Source organism: Syngnathus leptorhynchus, chromosome 13 (assembly GCF_054491065.1).
Source record: "Syngnathus leptorhynchus isolate UIUO chromosome 13, UIUO_Slep, whole genome shotgun sequence".
Lineage (NCBI taxonomy): Eukaryota > Metazoa > Chordata > Actinopteri > Syngnathiformes > Syngnathidae > Syngnathus > Syngnathus leptorhynchus.
Window position 1 is genome coordinate 1,507,296 of NC_141207.1, and position 14,105 is coordinate 1,521,400.

The following is a 14,105-nucleotide window of genomic DNA, read 5'->3' on the forward strand; positions in this document are numbered from 1 at the left end:
TTGGCTTTTTCTGGTCAGAATCGATTGGAAAGAATTCTGAGATTTGTTACGAAATAAGATTGCACATATTTGGAGATAAAAGATGAAAAGTAATGTAATATGCCGTTTTTCACCATTTAAGTTTCAACGCCGGCATTTGTGAAAGTAGCTCAGGTGAGTACCAAATAAAAGAACGCAGCAGGCTTTGCATACATAAGAAAAGCGCTTTGGGTGTGTCTGCCGAGATTGTGTGTGTCTGTGCATGTGTGAGCTTCCCTTGCCGAACCGGTTTTCAACCTTCGACACAGACACACACAAAGTCACCACCGCTGAAAGTGTAACGTATTATTCTAAAGCAGATCTGCTCATTTGGTCAAATGAAAGTTTATTCATGCCATTATTTGTATTTTTCAGATTGTAGTGAGCTGCCAATTCTGTGTGGATGCGTGACTGCGCTCTTTCTTGACTTAATTGTTTACTATCTCCAATTTAGATGTCATTTTGTCAACTACTTATAATGTGGCACACCTTTGGCGGAGGGGGAAAAAGAAAAGCAGGTTTCAAGGCCACTCCCCGTCTTTGCTCACAAGCTGAACTTTGTAATTACAAAGTGCAAAAGAAATATTTGTCAAGGTCAAGCAAAGCACACCATGTGGAGCAAAGCACACCGTGTGGAATGTTTGGAAATTCACTTTGATGCAGATTAGGGCCTCGGGTCAAGTCTAAATCACAATCCTATTTTATTGCAGCCCTTTAGATTGTTGAATCATTTGTGCAAAACAACCAAAGCGGAGTTAACTCACTCTAGTTCTCAGTGGCTCAAATGTTCTAACTAGCTAGCGAAACAAGTTGTTATGATGGATGACTTGGGCGTGGCGGCTACCTGAGACTTTCATCCAAACTCTCTTTACCGATCAGTCATCATGTGAGTCAATTAAATGTGACTCACAGACTCGAGTCGAGTCTCGCCAATACCGAGACCGACTCGTTATGGCAACCCGTCAAAATATCAGACGAGTTCCCGGAAGAAAGGACTCAAGACCCAACCTTCACCCCCTGAGGGGATAGGTCGCGTTAGGCTTCCGACGGACAGCTTGGGGAGCCAATCACAAAGCTGAAGCCAAACTGATACATGATCCAGCGACAAAACAGGCTCGACTGCTGAGGCGGCTGTTTGTCTTCAACTCAGCCAGTAGAAGCTCGGCATGGAGTGACGGCTGTATTGTTCTACCGCTGGAATGAACTGCCGCCGCTAACTCACCTACGCTTCTTACTCACACTTTCTGGGTGTGGCACTCGGCTCCCGTCAGCAGTTTTTGGGCGAGACGGTGATTCTCACGGCGGAGAAATTCTTGGGAACTTTGAAAACATCAGAATATTTTGGGCCTGATTCCGATGTGTCATACTGCACCGAAAAAACATGCTCAGAGAATCAACAGGATGAACATTAGTTATAACACATTTTCTGTCCCCAACGGACTCAATGAATAAGTACGCGTTGCATCGTAATCACAGAGCAAATTGTAATCTCGTAAAAAGGAACCATGCCACTCATCATTGTGTTTTTCAGGCCTGCACAGCCTGGACTAACATGTTCTGCCAAATATTTCCAGCAGCTTCGTCACACACTAACCTGTCACTGCCTGTGAGGTGTGTGTGTGTGTGTGTGTGTGTGTGTGTGTGTGTGTGTGTGTGTGTGTGTGTGTGTGTGTGTGTGTGTGTGTGTGTGTGTGCAAGGTGAGAATAAAGTACTCCGCCCCTTGATAAATAAGCCTCCTCCCGGGCCAGGTCGTCTCACATTATTAGGAAGCGACGTGGGCTTTGTTTCATGGACAGCAGACATGATTAGGATGTATTTGTCGCTGCTGTTGGCCGTAAGTATTAACTTTGATTTGGTTTGACATTTTTACAGTTGTTTACTGTTGCAGCAAAGACTAAAAGGTGGAATGTGAAATTTGGACCTCCAGGGCATGTGTTACTTGTTTTTTTAACTTTTGTTGAATGTGAACCAAAAACGTCAACGGGCAAGGTTAGTTGAGTGTTAGTTTGGGTGTGTTTATTTGACACTTTAATGTGTTGGGTCCTAATAGACGGTTGTCATGGACACCAGAGGTGCAAATTCAAACAACCATTATCATGTCTTAGAGGTTAGAATGTACACAGAATTTTTACGGGGTTGAATTTACTCAGTAAAGTAAGTAGATGTATCGTCTAAATAAAAATCATAGCTATTTTAACAGTGTAGTAAATGATACAAGATTATCATCATAAATTCATTCCATTTTGCCAAAATTCCACCTTCAGCTTACCACAAAAAAGTCAGCATCTGCTCAACATAGCATTTTCCAAAGTTGTCTGTACTTGCCTCCTTAATCCAAAGTAGGAGTGTTTGACTGCGCTCATTAAAAGCTTGACCTGAGGAAACATATTTGTGAAGGTCGTTTCGATAAGTACATCCCACTGCAAAGTCAGGCTCATTATCAAGTGCACAATTTTGGCCGTGGAACAACGGCACTGTTGGGCCTCTAATGTTTAGGGTAAAGTTGGGTAATGGGTAGTGTTGGGGTCAGAAGAGGTTAGGGTATGACCCGGTGGAAAGTTGGAGGTTAGCATCCGGGCCTCTTGAAATGGTTTAGTGGTAAGGTTAACGGCATTCACAATGTCTTGGCCTAGTTCGGGGTTTGGGGAACAATTCTATCTTTGAGCTTGCTGGCTAACGCTAACTTCCCCTCTGTTGCTACATGGGCGAAGACGTACAAATAGCAGTTCCCCTTCAGGGAAAGTTTCTTGATGCCAATTCTGTACATTCTTCACGGCCTGCAAGTGTCTACTTGATGATTTTGGCAGCCAAAAGATGCCACGCCCACTTGTGTGAGTTTGTGTCAGCGCTGCTCACCTGCCCGAATGAACCAGCATGGAGTTTATCTTGCGGGCGTGGCAGGCAGACAGGCAGTTTTGACAGTTAGGCAGGGAGCTAGGGCGTGTCGGCCGCTCCTCGCTGGGTTCACGTGTGTCTGGTAGTATGAGAAGCGACATATTTTCTGTGGACTTTGGGGTTAGGGTGAGACTTTAGGATAAATGTTCATGTTAGCGTTAAGGTTAGCGTTAGCATTGAGTTTAGATTGTCTGGGTGTTACGATGTTGGGACGCTAGAGTGTCAGGGATGTAGTTTTAGGATGTAAGGGTTATGGATAGAGTGTTACACTTTGGGTGTCTCTTGGGGTGTTAGGATTTTGGGGCTTGAATATGCCAAGTTGTTTTGGGATGTTAGCATGTCAAGCCTTAGGCTATGAGGCCTTGGGATGTCAGAGCACAAGGATTTTATAGAAGGCCACTCAGACGTTAGTTGTGGTGTCGTTAATGCAAGTAATATTGTTGACTTGATTTATTACTGTGCTACATGGTTCTTGGCTCATTACTATGAATTAAATTTTGCTGACAAGAGCAGGGTGTGTGCACCTAAAGCCCACTTCACCGCAACTTTCAGACAGGTTTGTCTGCATTCAGCCGCCGATTAGTGACAGTCAGCTTCAGACGCACACGACAGTAGGAAGAGGGTTATTAAATGTTCTATACAAAACCGCTATAATTAAATGTTGCAATATTAATTATTTTGCCAGCTCCAGACATTTGCCCTGGCGGAGGGTGAAGTCCTATCCAGACAAAAAAGACACTGGGTCCCACCGCCAAAGGTTCTGATAGAAAACACAGACTACTCTCAAGAACTCTACGTGGCTAAAGTGAGTACGGAGTAGTAAGCATTGTTAGCCGTTTGCGTTGGCGCATCTGTTTGGTTCAATTGCGCGCAGAGGGAAACATGTATGAACCGGGCACCATACATTTCAGATCCACTCGGACTTCGATGACGACAATGGGAACCTGGCGTACTCCCTGGAGGGCGTGGGTGCCAACCAATACCCCTTCCACCTTTTCGTGGTGGACCCCAGAACGGGCTACATTAAGCTCACCAAGATGCTCGACAGGGAAGAATACAGCACGTACAACGTGAGTTGACAAGAGCCAAGGCAGTGACCTTGTTTGACATGCTGGCGAGGAGCCATTTATTAACAACCACTTACAAATCAGGATTGAAATACTTCATCGAAACACTAACCTTCTTTGAAAAGTCTAATTTCAAACACAAGATTGGTATTGACATGGGTTAGATACCAAAGCTATAAGACCTAAGTGTGAACTGACTGGATGCTTGCAGCTGTCAGGCGTGGCGACCTACACGGACGGCAGGCAGGCGGAGAAAAACATCCACATCCGCTTCAAGGTCGGGGACCAGAACGACAACTCTCCCGTCTTTGGCGTTATCCCGGCCAGCTCGGTCAACGAGCGCAGCGGTGTAGGTGAGCGGACGAGTCGCCTGGGTGGGGTTGCACTCTGCCGCCGCATGTGTCTGACTAGTCGCCCTGCGTGGCTTCTTGTTGCAGGGACGTTCGTCATGAAAATCAACGCGACTGACGCTGACGAACCGGGAAATCCCAACTCTCAGATCGCCTACAGCATCGTGTCTCAGGAGCCGAATGATGACATGTTCTACATGGAGAACGATGGCACCATCTACGTCAAACGCACCGACTTAGACAGAGAGGTACAGCATTTCATACCCTACCCTCATTTGAAACCCTAACTGCCTTTAAACCTTACTTTGTAACCCTAACTCGGTCTTAAACCCTCACTTTGACCTTTAGCCCTCGTGTTTTTGTGCCACCGCCATTTGAACTTTTCAGAAAACAGAGCAGTACACGCTTACAGTGAGGGGTCAGGACTTGAACGGCGCGCCAGGCGGGAACAGCGCCACCGCCGACGTCGTTGTTAAACTACTCGACGTCAATGACAACCAACCCACCCTGGAAAAAAGCGTGGTACGCTATGAACAGTTGCAATGCCTTGGTTTCACTGAGGTTAGTTCACAGTCACAGCCGTCATATAGAAGTTGTGCTCTCCCGGCAGTACGAGGGCAGCATCGAGGAGAACACACAAGACGTGGAAGTGATGCGGATCAAAGCTCAAGACCTGGACCTGCACGGGACGGATAACTGGAAAAGCATCTTCAAGATTGTCAAAGGCAATGAGGCCGGGTACTTCAGCATGATCACCGACTCAGAGACCAACGAGGGAGTCCTCATGCTCGACAAGGTACAAAATATCAAGTCAGGTTTTGAGACAGGAAGGATTGTGTAGGCTTGGAAAGTTACATGAAAACACATTTGTCCTGTCACAGGCTGTGGATTATGAAGACGTGAAGAACCTGGACCTGGGAATTGCCGTGCTGAACATGGTTCCACCTTTTGATCCATCCGCTACATCCACAGCTAATATTGGTTTTGGTGGAGGTGGTGGAGGAGGAGGCGGTGGAGGAGGAGGCGGTGGAGGAGGAGGAGGAGGCGGTGGAGGAGGAGGCGGTGGAGGAGGCGGAGGAGGAACCAGCTGGATAGAAAGTTTCAGCAGTGGCATGACAAGTACAACTGGAGGGGTCACGTGGAAAGGCAACACATTCAAAACCTACCCCATCAAAATCAATGTCAAGAACCAGCGTGAGGGTCCACAATTTGACCCCAAAGTCAAAGTAATCACCATGTCGGAGGGAGGCAGTTCCACCTTCAACATGAACAACATCATCACTCGGTATGCCGCACTAGATGGCGACACGGGGAAACCAGCCGAGAACGTCAGGTGAGCGGCTACACCGGTGACTCGATGTGCGACCAACTTCTGACTTGTCTGTAAACTGTAATAATCCAAAACCAATTACTGCACAACAACGAGGGCAATCATGAACCATAATGTAGTGGAGGAAAAAATCCACACAGACCTGAAGCCAGCTCAGCATGTATAATGTGTTTCAGGTATGTTAAAGGTTCAGATCCTGATAACTGGCTCACCATTGACCCTGAGACCGCCGATATCAGACTGAACAAGATGCCCGACAGAGAGTCCACTTTGTTAGTGAACGGCACCTACTACGCCAAAATACTCTGCATTTCTGATGGTACGCAACCACAATCCTTTGTCTTCATGTGGTGTTAATGGAGCATTCTTAGCAGAAAAACACATTGACCCTTGCTGGTCTGTCCCCCCCATAAACAGACGTACCATCAGGCACCGCCACTGGGACGGTGGCCATCCAGGTGGAGGACTTTAATGATCACTGTCCCACCCTGACCAGTACCCTCGAGACTCTCTGCATTCCTGACGATGCGGTTATCATCAATGCTGTCGATGGAGACGACTTCCCCAACGGAGCTCCCTTCACCTTTGAAATCATTCCAGAGGGCACTCAGGGAAAATGGCAGTTGGAGCATCTCAACGGTGAGGAGATACCATCTGGTCTCTTTTGGATTTAAGCAACTTTAATTTTCAGGCTAAAGCTCATGTTTGAATTTGTACGGCCAGATACCGCAGCCATCGTGAGAGCCCAAGAGTCCACATGGCCCGGTCTCCATGAGGTGGAATTATTGGTGAAGGACGCACAGGGGGTGGCGTGCCCGGAACCGCAGAAGGTGACGGTCCAAGTATGTACATGCGAGGATGGAGAGATTTGTGGAAACCGAGATGGAAGAGGTCAGCCCGAAAAGAAGTCGGAGTTAGGACCCGCAGGCATTGGACTGCTGCTACTGGGCCTGCTGCTGCTACTCCGTAAGTACGAATAGTCTTGGTTAGGTTTAGGTTGAGGGCTCAACCAACTTGCCAAACAGACCATTTTTTTTTAGTTTAGATGAGTAAAATAATGTTTTATTCCCACAGTCATCCCTTTACTGCTGCTCTTCTGCCATTGCGGCGGAGCTGCAGGCCTACCAGGCAACTTTACCGAGCTGCCTTTTGACACCAAATCATACCTCATGAATTACCGCACCGAGGGCCAAGGAGAGAACACGGTGTGTACAGGAAAATGTTGTGATTTTGATTGATGGAAGAAATCTTCTGACGCAGTTTGAACTGTCACAGGAAGTGCCGCTCATGAACATGCCGATGCAAGTCGATGCCGTGGACATTCCAAAACAGAATTACGTGGACGGGAGGAGCATGCAAGAATTTCATGAGGACTTTGCCGGTATCAAGAGAGATACCACTTTGGGAATGAGGAATCAGCGATGGGTTTACTCAGAGTCCCAAAGAGAGTCAAGGGCAGCTTACGATGATATCGGTTTGCCACAACACATCCTTGCACAGTACTACGCTCAGGTGTGGTCAACTTTCCCCCTTATATGTTCCAATCAAAATGGTACTCAAACTGTATTGTACTTCTGTAGAAGAGACTCTGATAAACACTGAAGTACTGATTTAACGTTATAAACATGGTAATAGTACATCGACAACACATTTGTCCTATGGAATTTCCCACCACTGCTCCTAATGTTTTTGATACAGAATGATCAAAACATGTATTTGTCCTCTCTCAACAGAAGATGAGCAGCGGAGGAGAGGATCTGGCAGTGAAAGACGCGCTCTTGGTGTATGACAACGAGGGCCAAGGGTCCTTGGCCGGTTCAGTGGGCTGCTGCAGCCTGCTTGAGAATGACAACGACTTGCAGTTCCTCGATGACCTCAACTTCAAGTTCAAGACCTTGGCAGAGGTATGCGGTGGCAAGAAGATCCAACCAGATGTCACTCCACCACCCCCAAAGGTTGAACCAAAGCTGGAACTCCCCAAGCTGCCACCGGTTGTCCCCAGAGTAGACCAGACCGTGACAAAGGTGGTAAAGGAAAACACAACTACACGAAACCAAGGCAGGACCACTGTGATCGGAGAGGTGGAAAACTCTGGTCAGATGTTCCTGCTACAACAGCAGCAGCCAGTCTACTATACCGCCGCGGCCCCTATGCTGCAGCCTATGCAGTATGTGGTCCAGCCACAAGTCCAAAACACCATGCTGCTGGCTGAGGCACCAACTAACAACCTCCAGGGCATGATGCTGGCTGCTCCTCAAGGCATGCTGGTGCAAGGACAAACTGTGGTGTCTGGGGGGCAAGCCCAAGCCCCTGGCATGATGTTGGTTACGGGTACCCCTGGATCACCTACACAAGGCATGATAGTCCAAGGACAGACTGTGGTGTCTGGGGGGCAAGCCCAAGCCCCTGGCATGATGTTGGTTACGGGTACCCCTGGATCACCTACACAAGGCATGATAGTCCAAGGACAGACTGTTATTTCTGGCGGACAAGCCCAGGGCCCTGGCCTGGTGTTGGTTAGTGGTAACCCAGGGTCACAGACACACGGCATGGTAGTCAAAGGAAAGAAGGTGGTGTCCGGGAAACAAGTCCAGGGGCCTGGCATGACCCTGGTAAGTGGCATGCAAGCAGGAACCTTACCAAGTATGACACTTCAGGGAACATCCACGCTAACAAGGGGTCAAGTTCAAGCCCCTGACAACCTAATCAACGCTGGGACCATCTCAAGCTCCCAGACCGTAATAGAGGGCAAGGTTCCAGTGGGGAGAGTGGTGAGGACCAGCCAAACCTCCACCAGAAAAGGCGGCGTCCAATTGCCAAACCTTGGCATGAGCAACATCGCTGGAGCTCAGGGCATCACCATGACATCATCCAGCACCGGTGTGAGCAGAGTCCCGACATACCGCGAGGTGGTGGTGCAGGAAGAAAAGCTCACTGAACTGTAACACGGGGCAAATGACTCTTAAAAGCAATTTCTCTCAAGGCGATCCCTCAAGTATTTTGTTACCGTGCAGGTTTTATTGGTGGTGGATGTTCTGCCGCAGCCTTGCCTTGGAGCGAAGCTATACGGCTCCTACCCGTTGTATACTTTTATGCTCTTTCTCGACCAACCTCGGTAGCCTGTGGAGACCCTACAAGACACTTCATGGAGATCCCGTGTCAGTTTGCGTACTGGCGACCAAACTTGCTTATGGATGTGCTGTGTGTGTTTATATGTATGGATTCTATAGTTCATTTTGGATGTGTATGGCACCAGGGTGGGATCATTGAATGTTTTTTTATGTGTCAGGAGAGGGTTTTGGATTGACTTTGTTTTAACAGCAATTTTTTGGGGATTGATTTGAAGATGTTTTTCACATCCAAATAAAAAGAAAAAGCGGCGAGATTCAAACATGTCTGGTTCTTTGAGCTCGTTAAACCCGGACAACTGGTTCAACTTGTCGATGATGAATTGCAGTACACCATTCAAGAGAGTTACTCCTTTTCACACTGCATTTTTGTGGTGTTCGCCGGGTGGGAGTCGGGCGATACGTAAGAAGGACAATGTGGTTCTAACCAGGAAAAATCCTGGAGGTGGAAGATGATCAAAGGCTTGTGCTCCTCAGACAACCCCTCAAAGTCTGCCATGGAAATTTTGTCCATTCAGATGAACGACCACTGCCCCACCTTGACCGCCACCAACACCAGCGTGTACTCAGACCAAAAGACGGACTTTGTTACTGGTCTGGATTACGCTCCAATGAAGTGACCATTATATGTTGTTTTGTTCATCCTCCCACTCTGAAACTAATCTGCAGCTAATCATGGCCCTGATGACATAATGACAGGAAATGAGTGTGTTTGTTCGTCCACTTTAGCTTTTTGCACTCACACTAAGCAGCTTCTGACCTTCTCGCTACTCGGAATATTTTGCATCAAATCTAGTTGATCTAATTCACTGAAAATTTCTCTATAATGATAAAAATGACGCTGTTTTGTTTGTCTGTCAAATAATGCTACGTTGAAATTAGCTCAAAAGCTAAGCTCTCCGAATGTCATTTGAATGTACAAAAATCTCCAGGCCTTCATGTGTCTGTTGCAAGACTTGCATAATAAATTTAACGAAGCCTTGCGATTGGCTCGAGTGAAATAAATGTCATACTCTGTTCCGGTCTCTCTCTCCCGAAAAAACACCTGCTTCGCTAACATTTCGCTATTAAAGCCAAGTTGCACTAGCAACTGTCCGTGCTTTCTGCAGTACATTACGTAAGAAATTGTTTTTCTGCTTAGATCCACCAGGGGGCATATGAGATTTCTATGACTGGTGTGATAATCCTTCGACTTGTTTTTCAGGATTCTTTGGTGGTGTTTTTATTGAATTTTTAATGAGTGGATGTAGTTTTATTATAGTTTGTAACAAAAAAATAAAGTCAGTGTTTGGACTAGAAATAAAATGTGATGGGAAGAGAGGATGCGTGTGTGCGTGCGTGCGTGCGTGCGTGCGTGCGTGCGTGCGTGTGTGTTGTGGGCGAGCGGTGTGGGTGCATGACGACAGATGCAAGCCTCACTTGAAAGCAGCCTCTTCGCACACCACCTCCGCGTCCTCCTCCGGGAGGGGGTGGGGGGCGTCACGACACGTGCGGTCCGGTGGGCTTGACGCCAGCTCGCTTCCAGTTTGAAGCACGGCCATGGCGAAAGCTCAACTGCCGTGGAGATTCTTCTTCTTCTTCATCTTTTTCTTCTTCCGGAAGCCCCTGCACACGCAGGTTAGTCAAGCCGCTATTCGTGTGTGTTTGGTTGCTTGTGTGCGCACATACGTCTCTGAGGGGTTGGCTCATCACCGTTGCTATGGCGACCACTTTCATGATGAAGGTAGGATCAATCCTGCTCGTCAAACGGTGAGGTGTTAATAGACTTCATATTCCATCACATAACTTAAATTGTTTAACTCACGTGGCAAAAGTTGTTTTTGGTGCCTTCTCAAACGTACTGCAGTAGTACTGGACGAGGATGATTTGAGGTGCAGAGGTCTCTGGTGGTCTTAACCACGGAAGGGAAATGTTGCTGGAAGCACTGACAACTGATAAAAGATCAGCTGTCACGCTCAAACTGGGTTGGTGAGCCAAAAGTGCAGAGGACCCAGGAGACAAGACACAGAGACTGAGGTTTCAGGGCAAAAAGAATATATTTACTTCTCTCACGAAAAAGGTGATCCAAGGTGGATTTGAGGGAGGAGACACTGGTTTGCCGTGGAGCTGAGCGCTGACCACGGAAGGTTAACGTCGAACTGTCGAGCACCGTCTCTCAGGGGGTTTTGTAGACAGCCTCTGAGGAGATGATCTGGAACAGCTTGTTTGATTGAGATGAGACACACCAGCACAGGTGAGGCTGGTTTCAGGCTGAGGAGGAAGTGGATTGGACCTTGCCCTTATTTGGCATGCAGAAGAGGAACTGGGGATGAGTGGCACAACATCAGCGAGAGACAGGAAAGTTTTGACTTCAGGTATTTTTGGCTGGTGAGGCACAAGATGTAGAAATTTACCAGTCAATTTTGAAAGTCCGGCTCCTCTCAAATTTTGGCGTCAAAGAATTCTTTGGCGACTGATTTGACGATTATTTCATATTTGTATGACATCACTTCATGGAAGCCCCCCCGCCCACTTCCCTCTCTTCCTCTCCAATGTTTCCACTGGGAGCCCATTAGTCTCCGAGTTTTATCGTCATCCATAATGTATGAACGATGAAGACTAAAGTCAAATGTGCTGTTGCTCATCACCTCCAACTGCACTGCAACAGTTGCTTCAAATGGACACTTCATTAGGGACACCATTCTCATAAAGCTTGATTCATTTGATCCTAAAAATACACCAGAAAAAAAATGACCAAATTACAACAAATGCACTCTACACTGTTAGACACAAAGGCAGCAGCCTGTTCAAATTAATCGTTGGCCCAGTCCTCACGTTCAATACGCAATCGTTTGTCGAGTTGGCGGCGGTCACGTGAAGGCTGTTGAAAGCGAAGCCGAGGCCGCAAGAATTGATTGCGGCCTTGCGGCTTTGCAAAAACAAGCCGAGATGTGCCAGGTTAATGTAGCTTGCGTGGCTGCACGCTTGGTGCTTTGCATTTGTATCATTTAGAAGGGAGGGTCAAATAAAAAAATGTATTTCCATATTCCCCCCCCCCTCCTCCTCTTCCATAGGCGCGCTTGTCGTCAGCGCACCTCAAGTGTTTGTTCGTTTGCTGGCTGGCGGTGTTGGTGGGCAGCTGGGTGGTCTACGTGGAGTACTCGTCCTACTCCGAGTTGTGCCGAGGACGCCAGTGCAGCGCAGCCATGGTGACGGGACCAAACAAAAAAAATATTCACCAGATTTTGCGTGGGCTGCCAAGCCACCATGTCTGATCCTGCTGTTGTGTTTCAAGTGTGCCAGATACAGAGATGGCGTGGTGGACGGCGCTGCCTGCAGCAGCTTGTGTGATAAGAACACGTTGGAGCTCAGCAAGTGTCTCAGCACGCACGCCACCAAACAGGTACGCTTACTCTTCGCATTTGTGCCGACCTTCAGGACCTTGGACAGCAAATCCAGAGAAAACTCATGAAATGAGCAATTCTTATTTTCCTGCGTGTGGTTTGCAGGTGTACTCGAGCATGTGGGGCGACCTGGAGGGCGTGGTCAGGTGCCAGATGGACGAGGCCCCTGCTTACGACGTGGCCGGCCAGATGGAGACCAGGAAGGAGGTCGTCGCCCGCTTTGCCGTCCCCCCGAAAGGAACCTCCGTGGAAAAGTTCAGGGAGATGATCCTCGACCACCTCAAGGTCAGCGGCGAGGGCTTTCTACACTTGATTGGATTTGTTCAATATTGGGTACAGTACGAGTCTCAGAAGGTCGTGGGTGTTCCTCACAGGCCACAGTGGACGAGGAGCAGGCCAACCTTGGCGAGCTGAGCACGCGTGCCCTGGCGGCAGCCGACGCCAACAAGGACGGCCACATTTCCCTGGCGGAGGCTCGGTCATCGTGGGCGTTACTGCAGCTCGACGACTTCCTGCTGGCGTTGGCACTGCAGGAACGCGGACACACACCCAGGATTCTCGGCTTCTGCGGCGATCTCTACGTGACGGAGAAGATACCAAACGCCCCGCTCTACGGTGTCAGGGCACCGGCATGGGTGCCGGTTTGGGTGCGCCGCGCCACCGACCGCTGGTTCGGCCCCACCTGGCCCCACAGGGCCAAGATCTCTATCGGGCTCCTGGAGCTGGTGGAGGATCTGTTCCACGGGGCATTTGGTAGCTTTCTCATGTGCGACCTGAGCGCTGCCCACTTTGGGTACACCGGGCGCCACGATTTTAGGGTGGCGGATGCCCAGAACATCGTCCCTGAAGCCACCTTCCAAGAAGCCATCCGGCAGCAGAGGTGTGAAAAGGACACGGACTGCGTTTACGGCGTGGACTGCCTCACTTCCTGCGATCTCACCAAGCGGCGCTGCACCCCCGAGGTGGCCCAACCCAACCTGGCTAAGGCCTGCCGGGTCCTGCAAGAATACGTCCTGCAGGGGGCGCCCTCGGACATCCGCGAGGAGCTGGAGAAGCAGCTGAACGCCTGCACGGCACTGCGCGGATCGGCAGAGCAGGCCGAGATCCAACACTCGCTGGTTCTCAACAACCTCAAGACATTATTATGGAAGAAAATCTCACACAACAAAGACTCCTAGCCAAAAGTTATTGGAATCCTCAATCAGAGGTTTTCTGGTCTGGATCGGGGTTTTGGCAGACTTTAAAAGAATCTTATGGTATCCTATAGAACTTTGTAGGGTATTCTCAATTCAAATGTTTTGTTTATGGGTTTAGGGTAGTGTTATTTTGACCAAAAAAAACGCTTGGGAGATTGAGAGCAGATTGAGAGTCAATCTACATCACTTGGCCATCTTCCACGATAGTATCAGTCTCAGAAAACCCACTTTGCACTGGCGAGCTGTTATTATGAGAGTAAATAAAGATGAGATCAATATTAATCCAAATCATTTTAAAGTGTTTTGATTTTGCGACTTTTTATTTTTCTTTCCAAAATTTGACGTGGTTGAGAAACGGAAGCATACACAACAGTTAAGTCAAATGACATGATTCATTTCTTTTGAATTCAAGAGAAGTAATTATTGGTCCATTGTGCAAATCTGTCCATTCTCTCAATACCACCGTCATAGTGGAAAATGTAAGACACCTTAACCGCACATGACTGTGCCATGTCCCACCCACCTCATCTGGAGAAGTTCCTATTCACAGCTAGCAATTGACATGATCAATTTCAGTGAAATAAATTCTACTGCTGCTACAAGCTCCTACCCTTATCGAATTACAGGCAAAGTGATCAAAATATTTCAGAATGCTTAACTGCATTTGGAGGGGGTTATTGTGTGTGTGTGTATATATATATATATATATATATATATATATATATATATATATATAT

At 47.9% G+C, this 14,105-nt stretch overlaps 2 protein-coding genes and 1 long non-coding RNA gene across 6 annotated transcripts; 2 read left to right on the forward strand and 1 right to left on the reverse strand.

Moving 5' to 3' along the window:
- The first annotated feature begins 75 nt into the window (after positions 1 to 75).
- Positions 76 to 9,721, forward strand: LOC147046834 (desmoglein-2.1-like). 2 transcript variants are annotated; one of them, XM_085927378.1, is made up of 14 exons: positions 76 to 3,470; positions 3,600 to 3,719; positions 3,826 to 3,984; positions 4,193 to 4,334; positions 4,419 to 4,579; positions 4,719 to 4,853; positions 4,942 to 5,127; positions 5,213 to 5,664; positions 5,838 to 5,980; positions 6,079 to 6,300; positions 6,385 to 6,627; positions 6,736 to 6,866; positions 6,937 to 7,173; positions 7,395 to 9,721. In XM_085927378.1, the coding sequence occupies exons 1-14, from the start codon at positions 3,282 to 3,284 to the stop codon at positions 8,604 to 8,606; spliced, it is 3,732 nt and encodes a 1,243-aa protein (XP_085783504.1). In that variant the 5' UTR covers positions 76 to 3,281; the 3' UTR covers positions 8,607 to 9,721. The 2 variants fall into 2 exon arrangements, with proteins under 2 accessions (XP_085783504.1, XP_085783505.1); XM_085927379.1 differs by having other exon boundaries at positions 76 to 1,853; positions 7,395 to 9,719.
- On the reverse strand, positions 9,660 to 11,111 carry LOC147046835 (uncharacterized). Of its 2 annotated transcripts, XR_015067857.1 has the most exons (4): positions 10,833 to 11,111; positions 10,594 to 10,720; positions 10,458 to 10,524; positions 9,660 to 10,394 (listed from the first exon to the last, which is right to left on the reverse strand). It is a non-coding gene; the product is annotated as an uncharacterized LOC147046835 (long non-coding RNA). The 2 variants fall into 2 exon arrangements; XR_015067856.1 differs by having other exon boundaries at positions 10,594 to 11,111.
- Positions 10,214 to 13,737, forward strand: LOC147046836 (divergent protein kinase domain 1A-like). Of its 2 annotated transcripts, none has more exons than XM_085927381.1 (5): positions 10,214 to 10,406; positions 11,843 to 11,977; positions 12,064 to 12,171; positions 12,278 to 12,457; positions 12,547 to 13,737. In XM_085927381.1, exons 1-5 carry the CDS (start codon positions 10,329 to 10,331, stop codon positions 13,348 to 13,350), a joined length of 1,305 nt encoding a protein of 434 aa, XP_085783507.1. In that variant the 5' UTR covers positions 10,214 to 10,328; the 3' UTR covers positions 13,351 to 13,737. The 2 variants fall into 2 exon arrangements, with proteins under 2 accessions (XP_085783507.1, XP_085783508.1); XM_085927382.1 differs by lacking the exon at positions 10,214 to 10,406 and adding an exon at positions 10,537 to 11,143.
- The last annotated feature ends 368 nt before the right edge of the window (positions 13,738 to 14,105 follow it).